We start from the raw sequence: 21,418 nt of genomic DNA on the forward strand, positions 1-21,418 counted from the left end.
GTCAGTCTATTATCAAATCTATGCTCTCACTTTTTCTTCTGCTTTTTTTGATTTACTATTTTCACAATCTTCTCACGGACTATCTCTACAAATAGTTTTAATTTAAGTTATGTACTACTAGTATTTTTATTTGATTATCGAATTTATCTTAATTATCTTATAAGTATCTGATTTGTAGTTATTTTTAACACTGTTAATAAATTAATCTTTAACTCGTTTATAAAAGAGTTTTACTAACTTTCATAGACCTAGACTAAAAAGATAATCGAATATAGTCGTAATAATAAATTCAATTTTATTCACAAGTAAGATCTAGAAAAAAACACTTACGTCGCCTTATATATATTTTGTGAAAATAAAAAAACTATTTCTAATAATAACATATAATTATACGTAATAAATGTGATTAGTAATATATAAAAGAAAATATAATTTAGACGATTTACTACAACAAACTAAAATACATCAATAGTGTAAGAGATTTTACATTAAAAAAAACTATATATTTTAGTTACTACATTCTTTAGATTATTTTTTTAAAAAGTATTATAAGTGCCAAACCTTTTATTATTTGATAAAAAATATAGTTAATTACTTCTAGCCAAGTGATTATCAGTATCACTACTAGTTATTTTCTACTTGATGTACAATATTCTTTTCAAAATTCGAATAATTCAAATTTAGAATATCTTACTTAAAAAAAATAAAGCACTTCACATGATCAGATATAACCCCATAAACATATAACTCAAACTCGAGACATAACACTAACTACTCATTCTTAATAAAACACAAAACACAACAACAAAGTTGCATAACAAAACATATTGTAATACATTTTTTTGTTTCCTAAGACAAACTAGAAAACAAAGCTTCACAAATCTCAGTAAAAACATCAATAATTACCTCATGATGATATTGTGAATTTAATTTTAAAAAACATTCTAATAAATTTTCAAGTTCTTTTGCACCAAATATTTGATTTTCCATAATCATTTCCAACATTGAATCTCTAAAATCACCATAAGGATCCTTTGATTTCTTCACCACCGCAAGACTACCCTTTACGCCACCTTTCGCCGCCCTCCGCCGCCGTGGTTTTCGCCGGAGAGAATATTCAGATGAATCAGAATTTGTAAATGACCTTGATGAGAAAAGGGTATTATTGTCATCTTCATCTAATTCACTTTCTTCATCACTACTAAAAAGACCTTTATAATGAAAATTAGCAAATTCTTCATCAAAATTAGTAAATTTTTTAATTTTGGAATTTGTCATTTTCTTGAATTTCTTCTTCTTATTTTTCTTCTTGGAATTCTTTTCATAATATTTGGAGTTGCACTTCTCTTGAGAATACTCATCATGAGGAAAATTTGGTGATGCTGGAGGGCATTTTCGTCCATTTGTATCTACTGTAAAAATAAAAAAAAAAAGACCATTTTTAGTCAAGATGTTATCCAACAATGCTTCGTAAAAAACAAAAAAAAAATACTCATACTATATATCAATATATTTTAATATGTTACAACATATAGAATATCATATTTATACATGATTGTGTGATTATCTTTTACTTAGTGCATAGAACTTAATTTTTTTTTCGTATAAGTATACTATGCTAGAAAATGATGCATATACATTTGATTTATATTACTCGAATTCTTTAAAAATATCGTTTTTGAAGAGTCAAACATATATTCAATATTTTTAAAAAGAATTCGCGCAACATATCATACAAAAGTAAATAATGAATTCGAGACAAGAAGTATAGTATAGCCTAGAAAACAACATATAATATCGAAACCAAAACTCACTTACAAGTCGAATTGTGACAATAGACTGATGTTGCTGCTTGTAAAAAATTCCTGCGTACACCACTGCTCGGAAGTGGATTTTGAGGGCATTTGTGTCTAAACATGGAAGGAAATGGACTTGGTTTGGGAGAGAAAAGATCAACTAATTGATAATGTTGATGATTTTGGGTATGAAAAACTGGTTTTTTATTATTATCAATATCATCAGAAATATTCTTGGATTTACAAGAACCAAATGATGATTTAAACAAACTAGAGATTTTCATTTTAAATCTATTTTCCATTTGAAAAGACAAAAAGAAAAAGAAGATGAAGAACAAGAGAGAATTTTTTTTGTTTTTGAATTTGAAGAGAGAATTATTATACAATTATTAGGGTATGAGTGGGAGACTTATATATATAATATAAAGTATAAAATTGATCACGAAGAGAACAGTTTTCAAAAAATGAGTAATTTTTTATTTTATTTTAAAAAAAATGGTCAGATAGTGCAACTTTTTGCTGTTTTTTTGTCCTTTTTATTGTCCCTTTTTAACACGCAAAATTCAACCTCATCTAATTTAAGTCCACCTTAACTTTTTTCCCTGAAATATAAAAAACAGTTCATGCATATAGGTCTTCATCAATAGAAATTTCAATAAATTAATTAATTGAGATCATCAATATAATAATAAAGACTTATTTTTTCAACTTCCTATACTTTAAGGACAAATTTGGTCATTTCTTGCTTATTATGATAACAACATACTCAGTATATTTTTTACGAGTAGAGTTTGAGGGAAGGGAAATATGTACGCAGATCGTATGGGGTTGAGAGGTTGATTTTGATAGGTCCTCGGTTCAAGATTTTTAAAAAAAATTTCTTCAGAAAATGATTTGAAATAAATGCATGAGTAAATTATGATGAAACATTTCTTGCTTATTATAGTAACAATTAATATAGCCAGTATATTTTTCACAAGTAGAGTCTAGGGAAGGGGATTGTGTACGCATATCTTACCCTTACCTTTGTAGTATAGAGAAGTTACCATAGATCTTCGGCACAATTAGAAAAAATATTTCAGAATTTGAAATAAGTGTGATGAGTAAAAAACTATGACGAAACGTTTCTTGATTATTAATTAGCTAATTCGGTTAATTAGGAGTTTTAATTATATTAATTACATATTTGGAACAAACTATTAAACAATAAGGACATACGTGAGCTAAACTATAAACAAAGAGCTCAATTTCAAATACTTCAAAGATATGTTTGAACCTTTTTCAATATAATATTTTATCTTTAATTCGCGGAGATAGAAAAATAATTTTTGATAAACTGTCGAAATAAATAAAATAATTCAAAACAGTTCGAAAGTTTGAATATAGCAACAAATTGTCTTATCACTAACAAGTTTGATTAATTAAAAGCACCAAACATGCTATATATAATTATAATACTACTACAAGTCTAGAAATAAAATGTAGGGGACCAATTATGGAGAAAAAATTCAAATTAGATGAGAAGTTAGTAGTACTTATTGATATTTTGAATTCAAACTACAAATGATATTTCTAATAATACTTTTTTAAAAAGTAAAATTCAAATGAATAAAATAATAAATCACCTCTTTAATTTATGATCCAATTAATTAACGTTCCAAGCAGAAACAATAAAGTAGTAATTAATATAGTAATTAAAACAAGATAATATATAGTCAATGAAAGCATTCTGCTGAAAAACAGGATCCAACTCACTTAATAATATGAATAAATAAAATAGAATTACAATGCTCGAAGTCTTGAACTTTTTTTTTTTTAGTAAAAGAAGTATTCAAAATATAAAATTCATGAATTTTGAATTTTAGGATAGAATATCAATTAGGTTTGAAATAAAATATTTATATATAATTAAGTATATCAATTGGGATATGATTGCAAATTTCAAATTCTCCAACAGCAAAAAAACATGATTAACTTGGGATATCAAAAATAAATAAATTTTGCAAAAAAAGACTTTTGGTCAGCGTGAAGTGATTGTTCGTACCATGTGAAAGAAATTATACTGAAAAATAACTAGTTATTAATGTTGTTGATTAGTGGATTTTTATAAAATTATGTGTATTTGAAAGTTTATAATTACAACTACTTATTTATAAGAGGAACATGTAAATATGTGATTTATAAGGCGCCTTAGGATATAATGATATCTTGTTTTATGAATTATGATTTGTTCATTTGGTAAGATTGTATAAGAATTGAGGAAAATTCAAATTGCATATTCATACAAAACTTTAACTACGTATCATGAGTTCATATTATATGTCCAACCAGCCTAAGTATATAAAACAATACAACAAAAGATTGAATTATTTTTGCTCTAAAAAACATCTAACCCAAATATTCGAGACATATCCCAAAGACTCAAAATGAGTTCTATTTGGCAATAAATGTCCAGTGGAATTGCAAAAGAAGCAATACAACCACTCCACTTGATCACCTTCCCAAGTAACAAAAACCATAATAATATCTCCAAAAATATGAAATTTCCAAAGTTTTGATATTAGAATTATACTAAAATCCAAATAAGAAACTCCTTGAGTACACTTTCTCATCATGAGAAATAAGTTTTATGTTTATATAACATGCATTTACTCAAAGTGGTCGCAAATTATAAGATAATTACAATAAATCTCTTGTTAATGTATTGAACAAGTTATTAAGGTTATTATAAGTCTATTTTTAAAATTATTATATCAGATTTGATATAAAGGGCTACATGTTGTTATAGGTCAATTATGAATAATTAATACATGTTAGTCTCTTTAAATGTGAATTTTCTAATTTTGAAAATAAGACAGATTATCTGCTATAACAAATAAAGATGACTTGATTGAATAAAATTTTCCTTATACTAACAAATATATAACTTAAACTCAACTAAAATTAATAATTAATCTATTATACTAAACGTTGAAGGGGAATCTTGGAGTAACTAATAAAGTTATTGTCATGTGATCTGGAGATCACGAGTTTGAGCTATGAAAATAACTTCTAACAGAAATACAAGATTATAAAATTGTGTATCCAGATCACGAGTTTGAGCTATGAGAATAACTTCTAACAGAAATACAAAATTATAAAGTTACCTATAATAACTTCTCTAAAATCCGTACGTAGCAAAAACTTAATGCATTGAACTCTCTTACGATCTACTATCATACGTTATAAAGCATTGATAATACAAAACAACTTTACAACCACTTAAATATTTTTGAAATGTGAGATACAAGATGGGAAGACAAAGGTAAAATTGTCACCTTTTCCATGTTCTTATATGTAATAAATAGCAATAAATTATACTTCCCTATATTGGAATATTTGTCATTACACTTGCTCAGCAGTTTACTGCGTTAGCAAGGAACTATTTATCTTGGAGAGTACTGCACTAACCTCAATCTTTTTAACCTCTCTAGGGTAAGAACTTATTTGTTGCATTCGTCTTAAGGTTCAACTAAATTAGTATTCATGCATTTCAATGCTTATTTTTGAATGTGTTGCTCTCAACAAAAATATTTCTATTCCTATAAAGATTTGAACTCGAAATTTCTGATTAAGGATAGACTAAAATGTGATATGTCTTATTACTCTCTAGGATAAAAATTTATCCGCCATATTCGTCTTAAGGTTCGACTAAATTATTATTCACACATTTCAATGCTTATTTTTAAACTGTGATATATCTTATTATAATCCCTACTTTTATAGGATAGAAAAATTGTTTTTGATAGAAACTCTGTATAAATAAAGAATATTTGAAGCATGATAGCAAAATAACATGACAACAAATCAGCAAGATACTATCAGTATATGTACAAAAAAACTTAAAATTTAAATATATAGTTTCTCCCTTTCTCTTACACTATCTCTCAAACTATTTTTTTTTGGGTTTTCATTCGGTGTTTGGTACACATTTTGGAGTCCAATTAAATTTGAATTTATACCGAAAAGTTCGGTAAAGTGCTCCTAAAAAAGGCAACCCTGTACCCATAGAGACTCAAACTCGTGACCTCTAATTAAGGATGAATAAGTACTTACCTGTTACCACTCCACCACAATCCTTGTCGGTAGATCTATCAATTTTCAAGAGCATCTTGAAATCATAGAAGCTTCCAAAAAACAAACAAACAAATGCATGCACTTCTTCTTTAGTAATAGAAGAAGTAATACAAAAGCTAGGAGACATTTTTTTCATAAAATAAGTGATGGGTTCAGCTTTCTAAAGTTGAATTCAGCTCAATATGACAAGAAAAAAACAATATATATGGCCTTTGACATTGCTTCTTGATTTTTTCCTTTGATTTGATGCTTTTGTATGTCACCTAGCAAAATGGGCTCTGAAAATTTTGAAGTTAAAAGGCTTATCTATTTGTCCTACCATTAGTCAATACATAATTCAATTTTCATTTTATATGTTTTATATATACTTTTAATATGCGGTAATATTTTGTTTTGGGTTAAATTCGTACGATTTTTTCAAAAACTATTAGAGTATCCATGCACTTTATATATAGACTAATGTGAAATTTTATTCATATTCTCAGGGGGGGAAATCTTCAAGTTAAGTTTCATATGTTTCATCACCACGATCCACGATCTCCTTCTCGAATAAAGTTTCTTGTGGTCATTTACCTTGATCAAGAGGTGAATTTTTTAGATTAACTGTGTGTCATCTATATGAACAAACATTTAAAAAGAATTGTGTATATTCTAAACCCTTTAAGGTTTAATTTATTTTAGAGCAAATTTTATAAAACCTAATTGTTTGTACTAGTAGTACTATATTTTCCTATAGTTTGAGATATTGTGCTTAATTATCTCTCTTTAGTTTTGATTATTATTTAACAATTAATTCATTAACCTCTACACCACCAGTAAAAACACATTCTTTATTTTATTTTATTCTTTAAAGAATTGATTGTCTATATTTGGTTCCCCTCAAAAAAATAAATTATTTGTGTTAGATATTTCCTCAAATCAATACAATTTATTCTCCGAAAAATTAGTAAATAATGTTTGCTAATTCTCCTTAACCACCCGACCAAAACCTTAGTATAATTTATCATTTGGCTGAAAAATTGTACAATTGTTGATTAGTACTTATGTCGTTTGGTACACATAGCTAAGTATTAATGTAATTTCAGAAGTGGATTTGGAGAGGGTGACGTATACGTAATTTTATTCCTATTTTATGAAAATAGAGAGGTTATTTTTAATAAATCTTCAGCTTAAGTAAACTATATCAAAATCAGTAAGAAAAAAGAAATACAATATATTGTAAAAGAAGTCAGGTAGAAAATAGTGGGAAAAAGAACGGTAGTAACTATAACAAATAGTACAATAACTGAATAAAAAAATCAATAGGTAATAATAAAATAAAAATAATAATAAGATATTTATGCATCTCCTCAACACATATATAAATTATCTCAATCTCGCCTTCCTCATCTAACATAAACTGTGATAAAAAAAAAAAATTAATAAATTGGAACTGAAGTAAACAGACTCAACACAGCATAAGTAACTTTATGTGGGAGGTCAGTTCAGAAGCATTATGGTCAGACCTCATTCAGAACTCATGAAAATACTATTCTGTCAATGTTTTTTCATTTTTCCTTTTTCTATAAATTATTAGACATTTCAAATCTTATTTATTAGAAAAATAGGATAAAAATATATTTTTTTTCTTTGTATTTATAAATCGTTGAATTCTGTTGATATATAGTGAAGTGTATTCACTCGCTGTGCGAATTTATATTTTTTCAGATCTCTTAGTTAGAGTTGGTAGCTCTGCAACAACGCATAAATAATATAAGCGTTTAAGTTATATATATTGATTGTGAAATGATTTATTTATTTTTACCTATCAATACAATTTGAATATGTACTTCAGCATTGCTGGAGCCATAGGGGTGTATAAAACCGAATCGAAAATCGAACCAAATCGCAAATCGAGTCAAAACGGAAAAAAACCCGACTAGTGGTTTGGTTTGACTTGATTTGGTATTGGAAAAAAAAAACGACTATATTTGGGTTGGTTTGGTTTTAACTAAAAAAAACCAACCCGAGACCAAACCAACCTGACATTATATATGTAATTTTAAAATTTTATTTTATACATAAAATATTTACTTTGATATAATTTTAAAATATTTCTTATAATATTTCATAGTTTTTATTTTTAATATATTAGTTCAAGTTTAAAACTTAGAATTCTAAATGGTCCAATAAGATTATAGTTCATAGATGTTGATAATTATAATAACACTTAAATCAAAATCAAATTAATACTAATGCAAAAAGAAAATCAATTCAATACTAAGAATGACAATAATATTGAATATTTGTTCTTTAGTTTTATATTGGTTTAGACAATTAAAATACATAATCTAATTTTAATTTTCCTTAAATTAATTTAGTAATGTAACTAATACTTATTTAAACTTATTTTAGCATGATTTAGTACTTTTAAATTATGATCATTTTCATTATGACTTTGCAATATTTATTTTATATGATGATTTCATTATTATTTTTTATTGAATATTTTAGTGTCATCAGTACTCATCTCATATTTTGTGTTATTTTCTTAAGAAACACCTTCGATAATTGTATTTTGGTTGGATTAAAGAAATATTTGGAGCACAAGTTAATTATATGTTTGTATGCAAACTTTATCGAAAAAATCCAAAAATTTGAAAAAATCCGAGGTTTATTAGTTTGGTTTGATTTATAAATTTAAAAATTCGACACAATCGTTTGGTTTGGTATTTGAAAAATCCGAACCAACCCGGTCATGTACATCCCTAGCTGGTGGACAACAATTTGTGAGTTGACAATATATATTGGACAAACTTTAGGACAGCAATTTGAATGTGTGCATTTGTTTTTTTTGTACACTATTATGTGAAGTACTTGTCATAGTGAAATATGTCTCTCAATTTGCTCAAATTTATGATTAAATTTTTGTACTAGTGACACTGAGAAATACATAAAGAGTAAATTGTACTCTTTAACACATAAAAATTAAATTGTACTAGTAACATTATACATTATACATATATACTCTTTATTTTATTTTTTATTTTTTACTTAGTGTTCGGTATCCGCTTTTGATGGTCAACTAATTTGATTTTACGAAAGATAAATCGCTCCATATCGAAGGTGAATTTTACAAAAGTCTTATTTGAAGGATGAAACGCTACATATCAAAAGCGACTAAGTTTCACTTTGAAGGATAAAGCGCTACATATCAAAGGCGACTAAGTCTCACTTTGAAGGATAAATCGCTCCATATCGAGGGTTCGAGGATGGCAAAAGGATAAAGCGCTACATATCAAAGGCGACTAAGTCTTACTTTAAAGGATAAATCGCTCCATATCCAGGGTTCGAGGATGGCAAAAATATAACGTCGCCTAAGAGATTCGAACTCTCGCGGGGAAACCCCATGTACTTAGCAGGCACACGCCTTAACCACTCGGCCAAAGCGACAAGTTGTTAATTGTTTAAGTAAAGATATATAAGAATGTTTACTGCTTTCTCCATTTTTTTTAAATAAAAAATTCTTGAAGGCTAGTGAGTAGTGACACAAGGTTCAAAACTCGATAATAAATAAGTCTACTTATAGTAATTCAAGGTTTGAAACTCGATAATAATGAGTCCATTCCTAGATCATTCTCCAGCTAAATTGGTTCGAATTTGTAAGCGCCTAATCCATACATATGTAAAATTCTTTTCTCTTTAATAATTAAGAAATCTTCCAAAATGATAGTGATAGGAGGTTCGAAACTCAATGGATAATGAGTTCATCCTCTTATCTTTATCCACTTAACTACCTTGTTTGTTGCAGGACTTTGAACTCGTAACGTGCATTTAACCCATATATCGCGTACCACATTTTTACCAACTAAAGCCGTGGGAGGGGCAGAGGGCTATTGCCTGTGGAACTCTTTAGTGTTGTTTCTCTGTTTTAAGTATGTTATTTTAATTTAAATAGTTTCGAAAACATTTTTTGTTTGGTCATTTTGTATCAGGCTTGGAAATGAATTTGACTGATCGGCAATTACTAGCGATTCTTAATCTTCCTCTACCATGTAGGTTCTGCATGATTTTAGCATACACTTATATTGATTATGGAAACAACTTGATGGGTTATCGTACAATCATAACCAAATATCTCGAGTTGTAGTCTTAGAAATGAAGTCATTTCTGGTAGAAAGCATTTGATCATTGGGATTTTCCTGTGCGAATCCAGATTAAATCGAGCTCCAAAGCAGTTACCAGACACCAGGTAATAAAATGAAAAAAATAAAAAAAAATCCATGACATTCAATTTTTAGGACTATTCCATTTCGATCATATGTCCAAACTAGTACTCCTAATAGTTATGAAGGCCAAGAACACAAACAGACAACCCCAAGTCCTATATGTAAAATGAAGGATATATAACCTTATAATAACAAGAATCCAAGATATATATATATAACTATAGAATCCAGAAATATGTACACAAGGCTTCATTGACCCAATTGTTTTAATAAATTTAATTACTTCAATTGTGCATATGAACATATTGAGAAATGTCTGATGCAACTTGAGAAACCCAATTAGCTGTAGTACCAAAGAAGAGTTCCCAAAACCAAAGATCCAATGCAAGAACAGAAGAGAAAATTAGCAGAGCTAAAGTCTGATATCGATTTAGAGGCCAACCTGAAACTTCTGCCATTTGTTTCAACAAAGGAAGTGAATTGGTTGTTAGGTTGCGGTTCGTGATGGACCAGGCAGTTATCCACTGTACTTCAGAAGGGACAAGGTCAAACTCTTCTCGTAGCCTACGTCCCAAATCTGGCATGTGCCCACCACCGTAAAGGATAGCAATCTTATTATGACCCTCGTTCATAGCTCTTTGAAGTGCTTCTAATGCAGCTTTGTTTCTCTCTCCGATAATAACAGATTCCGCTTCTACATCAGCTGTGACCTGTGTGAATCTACATGTATAATGGGAAGGCGTTACTACCTTAGTAAATGAAGAGAGGGATTACCAAGTATGAACAAAAGAAGCTTTGATCTTAAATGAAGACAAGAAACAATAAATAATTGTAAGCATTACAGGCAAGGAAAATGTAAACAAAAATTAGCATTGAGCAAAGGCGATTATCTGGAGAGTTATCCTTTCCGTCGATGCAAAAACCTATAGACTGTATGATCTAAGTTTGCATTCATGAATTACATGTGCTAAGGAGGGAGGAGGGTGTTCGTGAAAGAGTCCCATTGCATCTCCTTTTTGCATTTTTTCATGGAGGTACTTTCTTTATGATACTTCTTATTCTCATTGGATAAAGAAGAGAGAACAATAAAAATATTCCAGACAGCTACAACACCAAAACTCAATTTTGGCTGCCCAAATTAAACTTACTCGGATGTTAGTCGCTTTGCTAGGAAGACCTTCATTGCAGCACCAAAATCAAGTCTAGACAAGGCTTCTAGTTCAGGATATTCAGATGGTTGGCTTTTCACATCTGTACAAACACCTCCAATGATAAGAAGTCCAACAAGAGGCATCGGCAGCACCCGAGAAGCCCATAGAAGTTTGGATCTCCAAGGGTCAAGATCATCTGGGATTGTAGGCTGCACAAGCGCTTTTGTTGATCTAAGTGTCATATCTCTGGCAAATGTGAAGAAGCTCTCGCCTCTTTCAATCTGAAAAGGTTATATATAACATGGTGAGATCATCCGGTTGTGTGGACATAGAATTAATATATACTTGCACTAGAAAAAAACTGATAAAAGAAAGATAAAAATGGCACGTTTAAAAAGAGAAAACTAGAAATGTTGGTCTGACCTACAAAATTACAAATAATATATTCATACACACACCATATGTACATACATATAAATCAACTTTCAATCCGTACTATAGAGATACACATAAATCAAGTGTCATGCGCTCAAATGGACATGAAATGAACCAAGGGAAGTGAGAGAGAGGCTACAAGTGTGTGAACATCCTGAATAATCAGCAATTTGTTTAACAAGTAAAGGACTTAGCATCAAAGTTATCACATAGAGTACCTGGAGTAACTTGAAGGTCTCAAAATCAAGATCCGCATGATACCAATTCTCACCCTCATAGTCGAGACAATCTAGTTGGAAATCAAGGGTGAGAAATCTTGCCATCTGCCGTTGGATGAATCCTATAATATTAAATCCCCGTGATCTTGAACTTTTTAGTTTCTTCCTAGAAATAGAACTTTTTCTACTGTCTAAACTTTCTCTGCTGGCTACCATCTCATAGAGAATGCAATCATATGGTTCAAGTTCCTTTTGGAGGGCCGCAAAGTACCTGCAAATACAATATCAATCCAAGTTCAACTGTTCTGTCAGACAAGATCAAAAAAGAATGATAGAGAAATAGCAGGTTGTTAAGATGTTTCCCATGGACCATACTTGACATCAGGATACACATAAAGATATCAGATAAAACATTATGGGACAAAAATTAGATAACCATGATCACGAGACAGAATCAAGATAGCTATGGTAGATAAGCAATCACACACTACACAAAAACTGATTCATGAAGGTATGGAGCTATAATTAATTATCGAAACAATGATTACTTCTATCAAATCCTTCTGATAACCTGACAGATCATAGATTAGTAGCCATAAGTTGAATGTACTGTTATCGTTTGATATGGTTAAGCAACCGAACTTAGAATGATTCTTCAACCGACATTAACTACCCAATTGCTAATCACAGTTTTGCATGGAAACAATAAAATGAAAAACTATTGGCTCAAGAAGTTAGAAAGTACAGAAAATTGCAACACCAAAAATACCAATACAACAACTCTTTAAGAACATACTTATTCCAACAACAGGGACCCCCATGCAATTAGGAATTTTAAAATAAGAGTTTTAAAATAAGTATAAGTAAGACAAAACATATACAATGTAAGTTTCACCAATATAAGAGTGAAGTTGAGATGAGATTATAGTGCCAAATGCAAAAACTTCTGATGTCTAGATTTGATGTTCCAAGAGAATGGTACAATCCATAAACTGTGGCACAGAAAATTAAAATAGGACAGTTGAAATGGAGAAGTGCTACTAGATTGTTTGTTTCTTCGCTAAGTGAGTACTACTGGAGTGTTATGCCATATGAGGATAACTACCAAAATGGAAGGCAATTTCTATAGAATTTTTTTTAAGACCAGTAATGTTATACGGGAGTAAATGATGGACCTCTAAGGTCCAACATATCAACAAGATGAGTGTCGCAAAATGCATATGTTAAGATGGATATGTGTGGCCACACAATTGTTAGACAAGATGAGAAATAATTACATTCTGAAATAGGTACAAAGAGTTTAGAGCATATATATATATATATCTGTAGAGACATCCAAATATCTAAGTAGAAGGAAAAAGACAAGTAGCACAAAATTCCCAGTATGAATAGTTGTAGTTGTAACTAGTTACTAGCCATCCTTCTTTAAACCCCAATAAGTCTGATTTCCTACATTCAAGGATCTAATGTACGAAGAGGAAGCAAAAAATCTCCTTTTGGACATATTTCAATAGAACATAGAGCAGAGCACTTCATGGAATTAGAGAATGTTATTTGAGATGATGTTTTAAGGAAAAAGACAAGTAGGGAAAAATTCCCAGTATGAATAGTTGTAGTTGTAACTAACCATTCTTCTTTAAGGCACCAATAAATCTGATATGCCATTTCCTACATTCAAGGATCTAACGTATGAAGAGGAAGTAAAAAAGCTCCTTTTAGACAGATCTCAATAGAAGATAAAGCAGAGCTCTTCCAGATTAAGAGAATTGTCATTTGAGATGGGGTTTTCATTTACTTTGCAAACCTCCAAATGCATCAGTTCATAGTGGTACAGCCACAATAATTGGAAGTCTTAAAAGGCGATGATAGACCTAAAAGCACTAAGAGAAAAGTTGCTTATCTCTTGAAATTCATGAAGACTTGGCAATCAGTTGGAATTAAACTTTAGTCATGTTGGTAATTTAAGTTAGATTCAATGTTTGCTAAGAGTCTTTTAATCTTTTTGAGATTTGTACGTTAGTAGAAAATGTATAGAACTACTAGTGTTTGATGATTTTCCAGTGGAGCAGATGGGTTGTGAGGATTCATATAACCGACCCAAACTAACTTGGGATTAGACATTGTTGTTGTTGTTGCCTAGATCTTAAAGGGGGAATAAGGATATCTTTTGGCACTCACTTCACCCAATGATCAAACGATGGGACAAGTAAATTTAACAAACAGAATCTTCACAAATTCACCTCCATATTAAAGTCACTAAATGCATAGCAAAAATCTTAAAATATAAGGGAACACAATTACCACTATGGCATGGATACTATCCATTACCATTTGAGAGTAACGACAAAAATGTGCAACATTATCCAATCAATTACTTTTCATTCATACAAACTGAGTTATACAGCATTATAACTAGTTTATCATATACATTTCTTATTCCTCACATATGTCTTGTGTGTCAACCTTTACAAAAAATTGCTATATTGTTTGGTGTTTCACATAAAACATAGATGCTACCATGTTCAAGGGCAACCATCACAAGAAAAGATAATCTTAACTTCTTCAACTAATTGATGATGAATTCATAATTAATCAATCTAGATCTCTACAATCAAGCTAAAAACAGAAATAATCTCACTTCCTATCAACATAACATGAAGCTCCACAACATTTTTCTGGATTCTGAGAGATTGAACTTACTCTTTATCAGCAATGTGTATTGTCGACACCAAATCAACCTACACAATCAGAATTTCACAATCACAATCAAACTTCAGAATTTGAATTACAAAATGTAGCCAAATATTGAATCATTTCTCCAATAAGACTCGCATCTAAGTCCAATGTAAACCACGTGTGTTTACATAGCCAACTCCTTAAATTTGTCAGGATATTCCATTTTAACACTCAACTAAGCCTTGTTCCTATCAAACACCTCACTACTAGTAAAGTGTTCCAATTAGACACTTCCAATTCAAATTATAAAAAAACTTCCGTGCGAGTTTCCATTGGTCTATTAGATAGTTAAGGTAACCACATAAAATATGTTATCTCCAATAGAGCATAGTTATAAAAAATGACATATTTTATATGTTTAACTTAACAGATTAATGAGAACATATGCAAAAAAGGAATTCTAAAATTTGAGCTGAAACTGTCTAATTGGAATATTTTATTAGGAATTGACGTTTTCAATTAAAACACTCTTAGTTCAAGTGTTTAAATAGAGAATGCTTAGTATAATACACGCATAAACACACTATCTCTGAAAGTTCAGTGAGAGGAATTTTAACCTGGAGAAAAGGTTGAAGAAGAGACCAAGGGAACTTCTTCCGATAAGAAACGACGGCGGTTTGCAATTCAGCTGTGCTAACGCTATCATCAGAGCTGGTTCCTTTTTTGAACCTCATAAAATCAGCAATCGAATTATTCTGCAGGAATTGCTCCGGCGAGTCATTGTTGTTATTATCAATCAATACCTGCCTCGACAAGACGTTGAGCTTCGGAAAACGAGGAATTCGCCGGAAGGAAAACGACGGGGAAGGTGAATCGGAGTTGAAATTTGAAGGAATTGAAGATGGAGACGTTGAAGAGAGTAGAGAGAGAGCGCGATGAACCATAGCTCTTTTCTTTTAGAGAGAGAAAGAGAGAGAAGAGGATATGGTGAAGAGAAATGGAGTGATGAAAAAAAATCTGTTACTCTTAGCTGCTTTCTGGTTTGCCTTGTGGCTATTTTGCACGCAAAGTCGAAGCTTATTTATGTTTTTTTTTTTAAATTATTTTTTGTGTTATTAACTTGCAAAAAATATTTGAATCTAAAATTCTTCATTTGCGAGATCACTTATTCAATCAATTTGATCACACTTGCATGTCTTATTTATTCATAAGTTGAAACTAGATTGATTTCTAAAGAACTTGTTCACTCATTTCCTCTACCGTGTCGATTGATTTTCTACCTCTCTATTTATTTTTAGTTTGTGTCTTTTTTCATCAGAGAGATCTTTATTTTTATTTATAAGAAAATTAGAAAATAACATATGAGAAATCTTTGAATAGTTATCTCTTATGTGTTGAGTATTGCACTTCATTTTAAATTATTCTATTGTTGTTGTTCACATTTTTATATTCCCTTTTCAAATGGCTCGAAAATATTTGATTGTAAGTGAGAATCTATTGAAAATGACTTTTCTATCTCTAATAGGTAGAAGTAAGTATGCGTATACTCTAGTTGGTCGTTGCTGATGTTGCTAACTAAGAAATGATGTCTAATGTTTGCTAGGAATCTTTTAAGCTTGTTAGAAATTTATATGCAGAAAACGTAAAGAACTATAAGTGCTAGAGAAACAAATTATTTATCAAGTTGAAATGATACAGAGCTTAGTTGGATCAATATAGATAGTGAAAATTCATATAGTCGATCTCAACTTACTTAGAATTAAGGCATTATTAAATTGTTCTCTGACTAAGAACTTATAGGATCCTCCAAGAACAATTCTCCCTCTGTGATGAAATATTTAGAGAATCAACACCCAGTGGTTCGAAGAGAGTGGTGTCTACGAAAACCTTATTCCTACCTTCACTGTTTCCGATAGAGCCTCGGAGAATCAATATAACAAAAAATTGACGAAATGGAGTACTAGAAGGAACCCCAAAAACTACACAACTTCTTAACATTACAAAGATGCAATTTTTGTAGCAGTTCAGTACAACAATTTTCATCCAACCTATAACAAACAACATGAAGAATATCCTAAGTATAATAAATAATTTAAATGGATATTTAAAAAAGCAAGAATGAATGCAATGAACTAACTAATGCAAGGTTGCAATATGCGAAAAAGAAGAGAGAAATTCATGAGGAAGTAATCCATGGAGAACAGACAGACCTGCAAGCCTGAGATAATCTACCTCTAGCTAACATCCATTCCAAGGTTGGATATATGAGAGTCTCTATAACTTTCTTCCCAAAATATTACGTATAACTTCTGTGGCAACTCGTTGTTCAACACTCTATTTGGCTCGGAGAGAAGTCAGGACTAAGCTACTCCTGTTTGCGATAACAATTGAAGACCAGCTTTTAAATCCTCTGGAGTAATTGTTAGTAGTTCGTCTGAGTCTATACAGTCAAAACTGAGTCTCAGGTCCAAATTCTCTCTTGCATTAACTAGCAATGGATCGACCAGACCTCCATTCATCTCCTTGCGCTGTTTTTCAGTAGTTTCTTCCTTGATAAGTGCTGCAACAGCATCAACGCTACATGAAGGATGCAACTTGAATCCGTATAGCAAGCTACAATCGGCTTGATTGGTCATTTTAAGATGAAGAATTGTGGCAAGGTCTTCAGAGCTAAAGTTGTCAAAATGGAAAAACTTTGTTACTCTTCTACAGAAACCTTCATTAGAAGTGATCACGCGCTTCATTGGTTCACTGTAACCTGCAAAAATTACTACAATTTTCCCGCTGTCCATAACAGACATTATCTCTTCTAGTGCTTCCAAACCATAGTCCTTGTCATCCGACTTCTGCATAGGTATTAATCGATAGGCTTCATCAACAAAAAGAATCCCCCCTTCAGCTTCTTGGATCTGCATATTTGCCCAAGACTTGGTGAGCTAAAAGATAAAACATTAATGGGAAATGTGCAAGAATTTCAATAGTCATGGAAAGCTTACCTTTCTCCTTGTCTTTGGCCCTGTATGACCAACAAATTCACCAACCAGATCGGTTCTCTGCACCTCTGTCACCTTGTTGGTGGGAAGGATCCCCACCATATGAAGCAATTTTCCAAGAATTCGAGCAACCATAGTTTTTCCTGTAATAGTACCATCACAAAATCTTATAAATCAACCTACAAGATATTCATCAAATACACAAGTTTGCAAGGCATACACCAAAAAGTAAAAGAAGGTGTAACACATCCTACATTCAACAGTATCCCTGACGTAACCAGGAGCTACAAGGTATGCTCTTTGTTTCTATAAGTTTTCACCTAATCTTTTTGCTTCTCTTTAATACTATGCGAGTATTTTACAGAGAGCAGACAAGGAATTCCATTAGTAATTGGCCCCCACCCTTTCAATAAATAGACCAGGTGAAACATTGTACGATGCCGTATTGGAACAAATAGTTAAAATTCTGATGATTGATGATAGAACATATCACTAAAGATGCTTTCTTTATAAATTGTAATGTAGACTTGATTACCTGTTCCAGGGTTACCAAGGAAAGCCATATGGGGTGGTCTTCTTGCACCGATTTTAAGCCCTAGGGCCTTACGCCTCTCATCCAAGAGCATCCCCTTTGCCCATTTGCGGAGTTGCAGTTTAAGTTCATCTAGCCCCACTATTTTAGATAATTCGCTTTCCAGTTCATCCATTTTAGCTTTGGTCTGGCTACATGCTTCAATGGCTTTACGTTTTCTTTGTTCATCAAGATACTGGTGGAGAAGTTCGCACAATTTTTCATTTTCAGGGCCTTGAGAGAGATGATTTATAGGGGTCTTTCCCTCCTGCACTTCATATATTTCATTATTAGCAATGACCAGAAAAGGAACGGGATGTTTTTAATAAATGGAATCTATCGTACATCATCTTCAGCACTACAATCCGCGTTATACTCCAACAATGTCTTTACTGTTGAATAATCTTCAGCTCGTAGTGAGTGCCAAACAGCAAGGTGCAGCGGAGTCATCCCATTCTGCAAAAAGCCACATGAAAATGAAAATTAGAACAAATCGAGAAGCACGTGTTCATGGTCCAATCACAACTGAAGCAGTAAACATACACACATTGGCTCTGGCTTCAACAAGAGCACCATGAGCAAGAAGCATCTTTGCTGTTTCATTACAACCATTCTTGGCTGCCATGTGCAATGGTGTCTCTCCATACTGCAATGCACAGAATATTAACCCCAGAAAACAAGAAAGCAAGAAGTTACAAGAGTGACAAAGTCCAGTCAACTCCAAAAGAATATGCAACTGGTAATTCCTTCACGTACCATGTTCTTGTCTTCCAGCTCCACCTTCTCTGGGCCAGGCCAACTGAGCAAAAACTGGAGTATTTCGACATTGTTGTAACCAGCAGCAACATGAAGAGGCGTCTGCACCATCTGCATCCAGAAAAGTAGCAAACAATATTAAAGAAAATACTTTTCACAAGCAATCATCTAGTCTAGCTTTCACAAGACTATGACCAGGTAAACATGATCAGTAGCCAGCTCTTTCAAACTTTAACAAAACTATCAGTACCCTGTTTCATTCCCTCCCTTTAGGAACTTCGTAATGGAACTTAAAAGCAAGAAAAATCAAAGGCAACATAAACCCAGCGACTACTTGTATCAGCCTCAAATTTAACTCCATATCTAAGTAAAACATCAATATAACGAAACAGCAAAGGGCAGGACATAACTCCAAATAAGAAGTTGTATATCACCATTTGACCATGATATTCCATACCTGCAGTCACATACTACACTAGCATAGTACAATTAACTCTATAGAATTGGCAACCAAATAACCATTTAGCTAAGCTCCATCCCACCCAATTACCAAAGCAACTGTGTTACTATGTATTAGCATTGCACATTTTGATTTTCAACAGAACATACAAGCAAAATAAAAAGCTTTTTAAAATGCAATAACCAATATAGATGTACTACACGGGCAAACTGATTTTGTCTATGGCTGTGCATATGAGAATAATACGGATATCCATATGCATCTTCCTCTTTTCTTAATAGCCAATAAAGTGGAAGATGCATAAGGATATTCTTATTATCTCAAATGTTTTTAAGCTTTATTCATTGTTGTCACTATTAATCTTGCCCCAAATTGCTTGATGGTTCAAGCTCCCAAATGCATGCATAAAGCATAACCCAGAGGATTTTATCTCGATATTCAACTGGAATTTCCTCAGATGACACGGTATACATAATTGCATTATCCAATAACTAAGGGGGTCTTTAATACACATTTTCTTTGTGCAAAATTGGCTTCTTTTAAGATACATTTCTTTTTACCAACATCTTTAGATACATAAAGCCTACAAATATTCTTTTTCCTATAATCGCCTTGTCCATGCCATCTTCCGCACCTCGACTAATTCCACTGGATACGTGCTAGTGAGAGGGAGATCCAAGATTTAAAGTTTATGGGTTCCTATAGTCCAATTTAATAACCGGGTTCAAAATCAAATATTTATAGACATTTCATGATTTTTTTAACACATAAACAGGGTATGTGCAAAGTTCACACTGTCCACCAAAGCTCGAACAGATAAAAAAGAAGGAAGAACCCACCTTTATGATCCAATGTATAAAAACAACCCCTTATATGGAAATGCTAAAGCCAAGAAAGATTGTGTACATATAGCAAAATATTAGAACTTATACATGAAGCCAAAGAGAGCAAGATAGAGATCTTACAACAGGGTTGCGTTCATTAAGAAGAAAAGGGTTGTCATTAAGCAACTTTTTAAAGGCAACAACATCCCCAGATTGTGCTAACCCATGAATGGTAATGGGTCTGGAAGATCTTGAACGTTGATCCCTTGTCCTCTGCATTTCTTTTCTGTTTCTTCTTCCTATCTTTGTTTCCCCTCTCTCTCTCTCAAGAACAGAACAGAGATTGAAGGGAAAAGGGTAAACACAAGAATTTTTTTCTCTCAGGGGAATTTTGTCAAACAAGTCATAGGTGAGTCATTTGGTACACGAAAACTCGGCGAAATCTAGCAGCTGTGGCCGCTAATTTTTTAGTAAATTCTAATTGGGTCGCTTTCATAGCTGGATACCAATAGCAATAGGCATCGCATGGCACCTTCCTTATTTTGACTCAACGGAGTTTAAGAAAATAAAAAAAAAATACATAAAATTTTATCTTAAATTGTTTGAATGTAATATATTTTAAAATATTTTTTATTTTATAATCTTAAACATATTATGTGAAAAGTTAAAATTAAAAAAGAGAAAAACTCTCAAATATGTCTGTAACTTTGAGAAAAAAAGTTCATTTATATCATTCGCTAAGAGTTTGACTCATTTATGTCATTTTTGTATGAAAAAATTCCAATTCATGTCAAATTTTATTTTATTTTTTTTTACCCTCCCTAGGAGCTCCCATCCCTGGAGCTCCCTTGGTGACTCGAACTCGCAACCTTCGCGTTGGAAGTGAGGGGTGCTTACCATCCGAGCAAGTCCCTCTCGTCAATTCATGTCATTATTTATTCATACATAAACTTTTTTTCTCAAAGTTTGATGACATATTTGAAACTTTTTCTTTACTAAACAAACAAAAAAAAAAAGATAATCAAATTGAAATGAAATAAATAGTTTATATGTTATTTGTCATCACGGCATCACCTCTAAAATAAATATAATTTGAAGTATATGGGTTAAATCTGTTTTAATTTGAAATGGATTTCATCAAGAAGTCTGGCGTTGGTGGTGAATATGAAATAAAATAGACGATCTTTTGGACCATTTTCATCTATTGAAGTAGA

At 31.7% G+C, this 21,418-nt stretch overlaps 3 protein-coding genes and 1 non-coding gene across 4 annotated transcripts; all 4 read right to left on the bottom strand.

The window, feature by feature from the left end:
* Nucleotides 1-744: 744 nt before the first annotated feature.
* LOC102593156 (transcription repressor OFP8) lies at nucleotides 745-2,150 on the bottom strand. Its single transcript, XM_006353395.2, has 2 exons — nucleotides 1,819-2,150; nucleotides 745-1,412 (listed from the first exon to the last, which is right to left on the bottom strand). Exons 1-2 carry the CDS (start codon nucleotides 2,096-2,098, stop codon nucleotides 850-852), a joined length of 843 nt encoding a protein of 280 aa, XP_006353457.1. The 5' UTR covers nucleotides 2,099-2,150; the 3' UTR covers nucleotides 745-849.
* A 7,112-nt stretch (nucleotides 2,151-9,262) lies between these two features.
* On the bottom strand, nucleotides 9,263-9,344 carry TRNAS-GCU (transfer RNA serine (anticodon GCU)). Its single transcript has one exon. It is a non-coding gene; the product is annotated as a tRNA-Ser (tRNA).
* Nucleotides 9,345-10,322: 978 nt separating this feature from the next.
* LOC102593492 (uncharacterized) lies at nucleotides 10,323-15,668 on the bottom strand. Its single transcript, XM_006353396.2, has 5 exons — nucleotides 15,218-15,668; nucleotides 14,625-14,662; nucleotides 11,925-12,195; nucleotides 11,269-11,552; nucleotides 10,323-10,840 (listed from the first exon to the last, which is right to left on the bottom strand). Exons 1-5 carry the CDS (start codon nucleotides 15,542-15,544, stop codon nucleotides 10,405-10,407), a joined length of 1,356 nt encoding a protein of 451 aa, XP_006353458.1. The 5' UTR covers nucleotides 15,545-15,668; the 3' UTR covers nucleotides 10,323-10,404.
* An 893-nt stretch (nucleotides 15,669-16,561) lies between these two features.
* LOC102593816 (protein cfxQ homolog) lies at nucleotides 16,562-20,680 on the bottom strand. The gene is made up of 7 exons (XM_006353397.2): nucleotides 20,346-20,680; nucleotides 18,921-19,031; nucleotides 18,712-18,810; nucleotides 18,510-18,620; nucleotides 18,129-18,432; nucleotides 17,597-17,736; nucleotides 16,562-17,509 (listed from the first exon to the last, which is right to left on the bottom strand). Exons 1-7 carry the CDS (start codon nucleotides 20,481-20,483, stop codon nucleotides 16,961-16,963), a joined length of 1,452 nt encoding a protein of 483 aa, XP_006353459.1. The 5' UTR covers nucleotides 20,484-20,680; the 3' UTR covers nucleotides 16,562-16,960.
* Between the last annotated feature and the right edge of the window lie 738 nt (nucleotides 20,681-21,418).

This window comes from Solanum tuberosum, unplaced genomic scaffold, assembly GCF_000226075.1.
Source record: "Solanum tuberosum cultivar DM 1-3 516 R44 unplaced genomic scaffold, SolTub_3.0 scf00155, whole genome shotgun sequence".
NCBI classification, from domain to species: Eukaryota; Viridiplantae; Streptophyta; class Magnoliopsida; order Solanales; family Solanaceae; genus Solanum; species Solanum tuberosum.

What these genes read in the sequence shown, in the direction of transcription:
- LOC102593156 (XM_006353395.2), bottom strand. Translation starts at nt 2,098, where the DNA reads ATGGAAAATAGATTTAAAATGAAAATCTCTAGTTTGTTTAAATCATCA. An exon ending in CTATTGTCACAATTCGACTT is followed by an intron (nt 1,413 to 1,818) that starts GTAAGTGAGTTT and finishes TTATTTTTACAG; the next exon opens with TAGATACAAATGGACGAAAA.
- LOC102593492 (XM_006353396.2), bottom strand. Translation starts at nt 15,544, where the DNA reads ATGGTTCATCGCGCTCTCTCTCTACTCTCTTCAACGTCTCCATCTTCA. An exon ending in AGACCTTCAAGTTACTCCAG is followed by an intron (nt 11,553 to 11,924) that starts GTACTCTATGTG and finishes TAACCTTTTCAG; the next exon opens with ATTGAAAGAGGCGAGAGCTT. An exon ending in GCAAAGCGACTAACATCCGA is followed by an intron (nt 10,841 to 11,268) that starts GTAAGTTTAATT and finishes TTATACATGTAG; the next exon opens with ATTCACACAGGTCACAGCTG.
- LOC102593816 (XM_006353397.2), bottom strand. Translation starts at nt 20,483, where the DNA reads ATGCAGAGGACAAGGGATCAACGTTCAAGATCTTCCAGACCCATTACC. An exon ending in AGCTGGAAGACAAGAACATG is followed by an intron (nt 18,811 to 18,920) that starts GTACGTGAAGGA and finishes TGTGCATTGCAG; the next exon opens with TATGGAGAGACACCATTGCA. An exon ending in TTGTTGAAGCCAGAGCCAAT is followed by an intron (nt 18,621 to 18,711) that starts GTGTGTATGTTT and finishes GGCTTTTTGCAG; the next exon opens with AATGGGATGACTCCGCTGCA.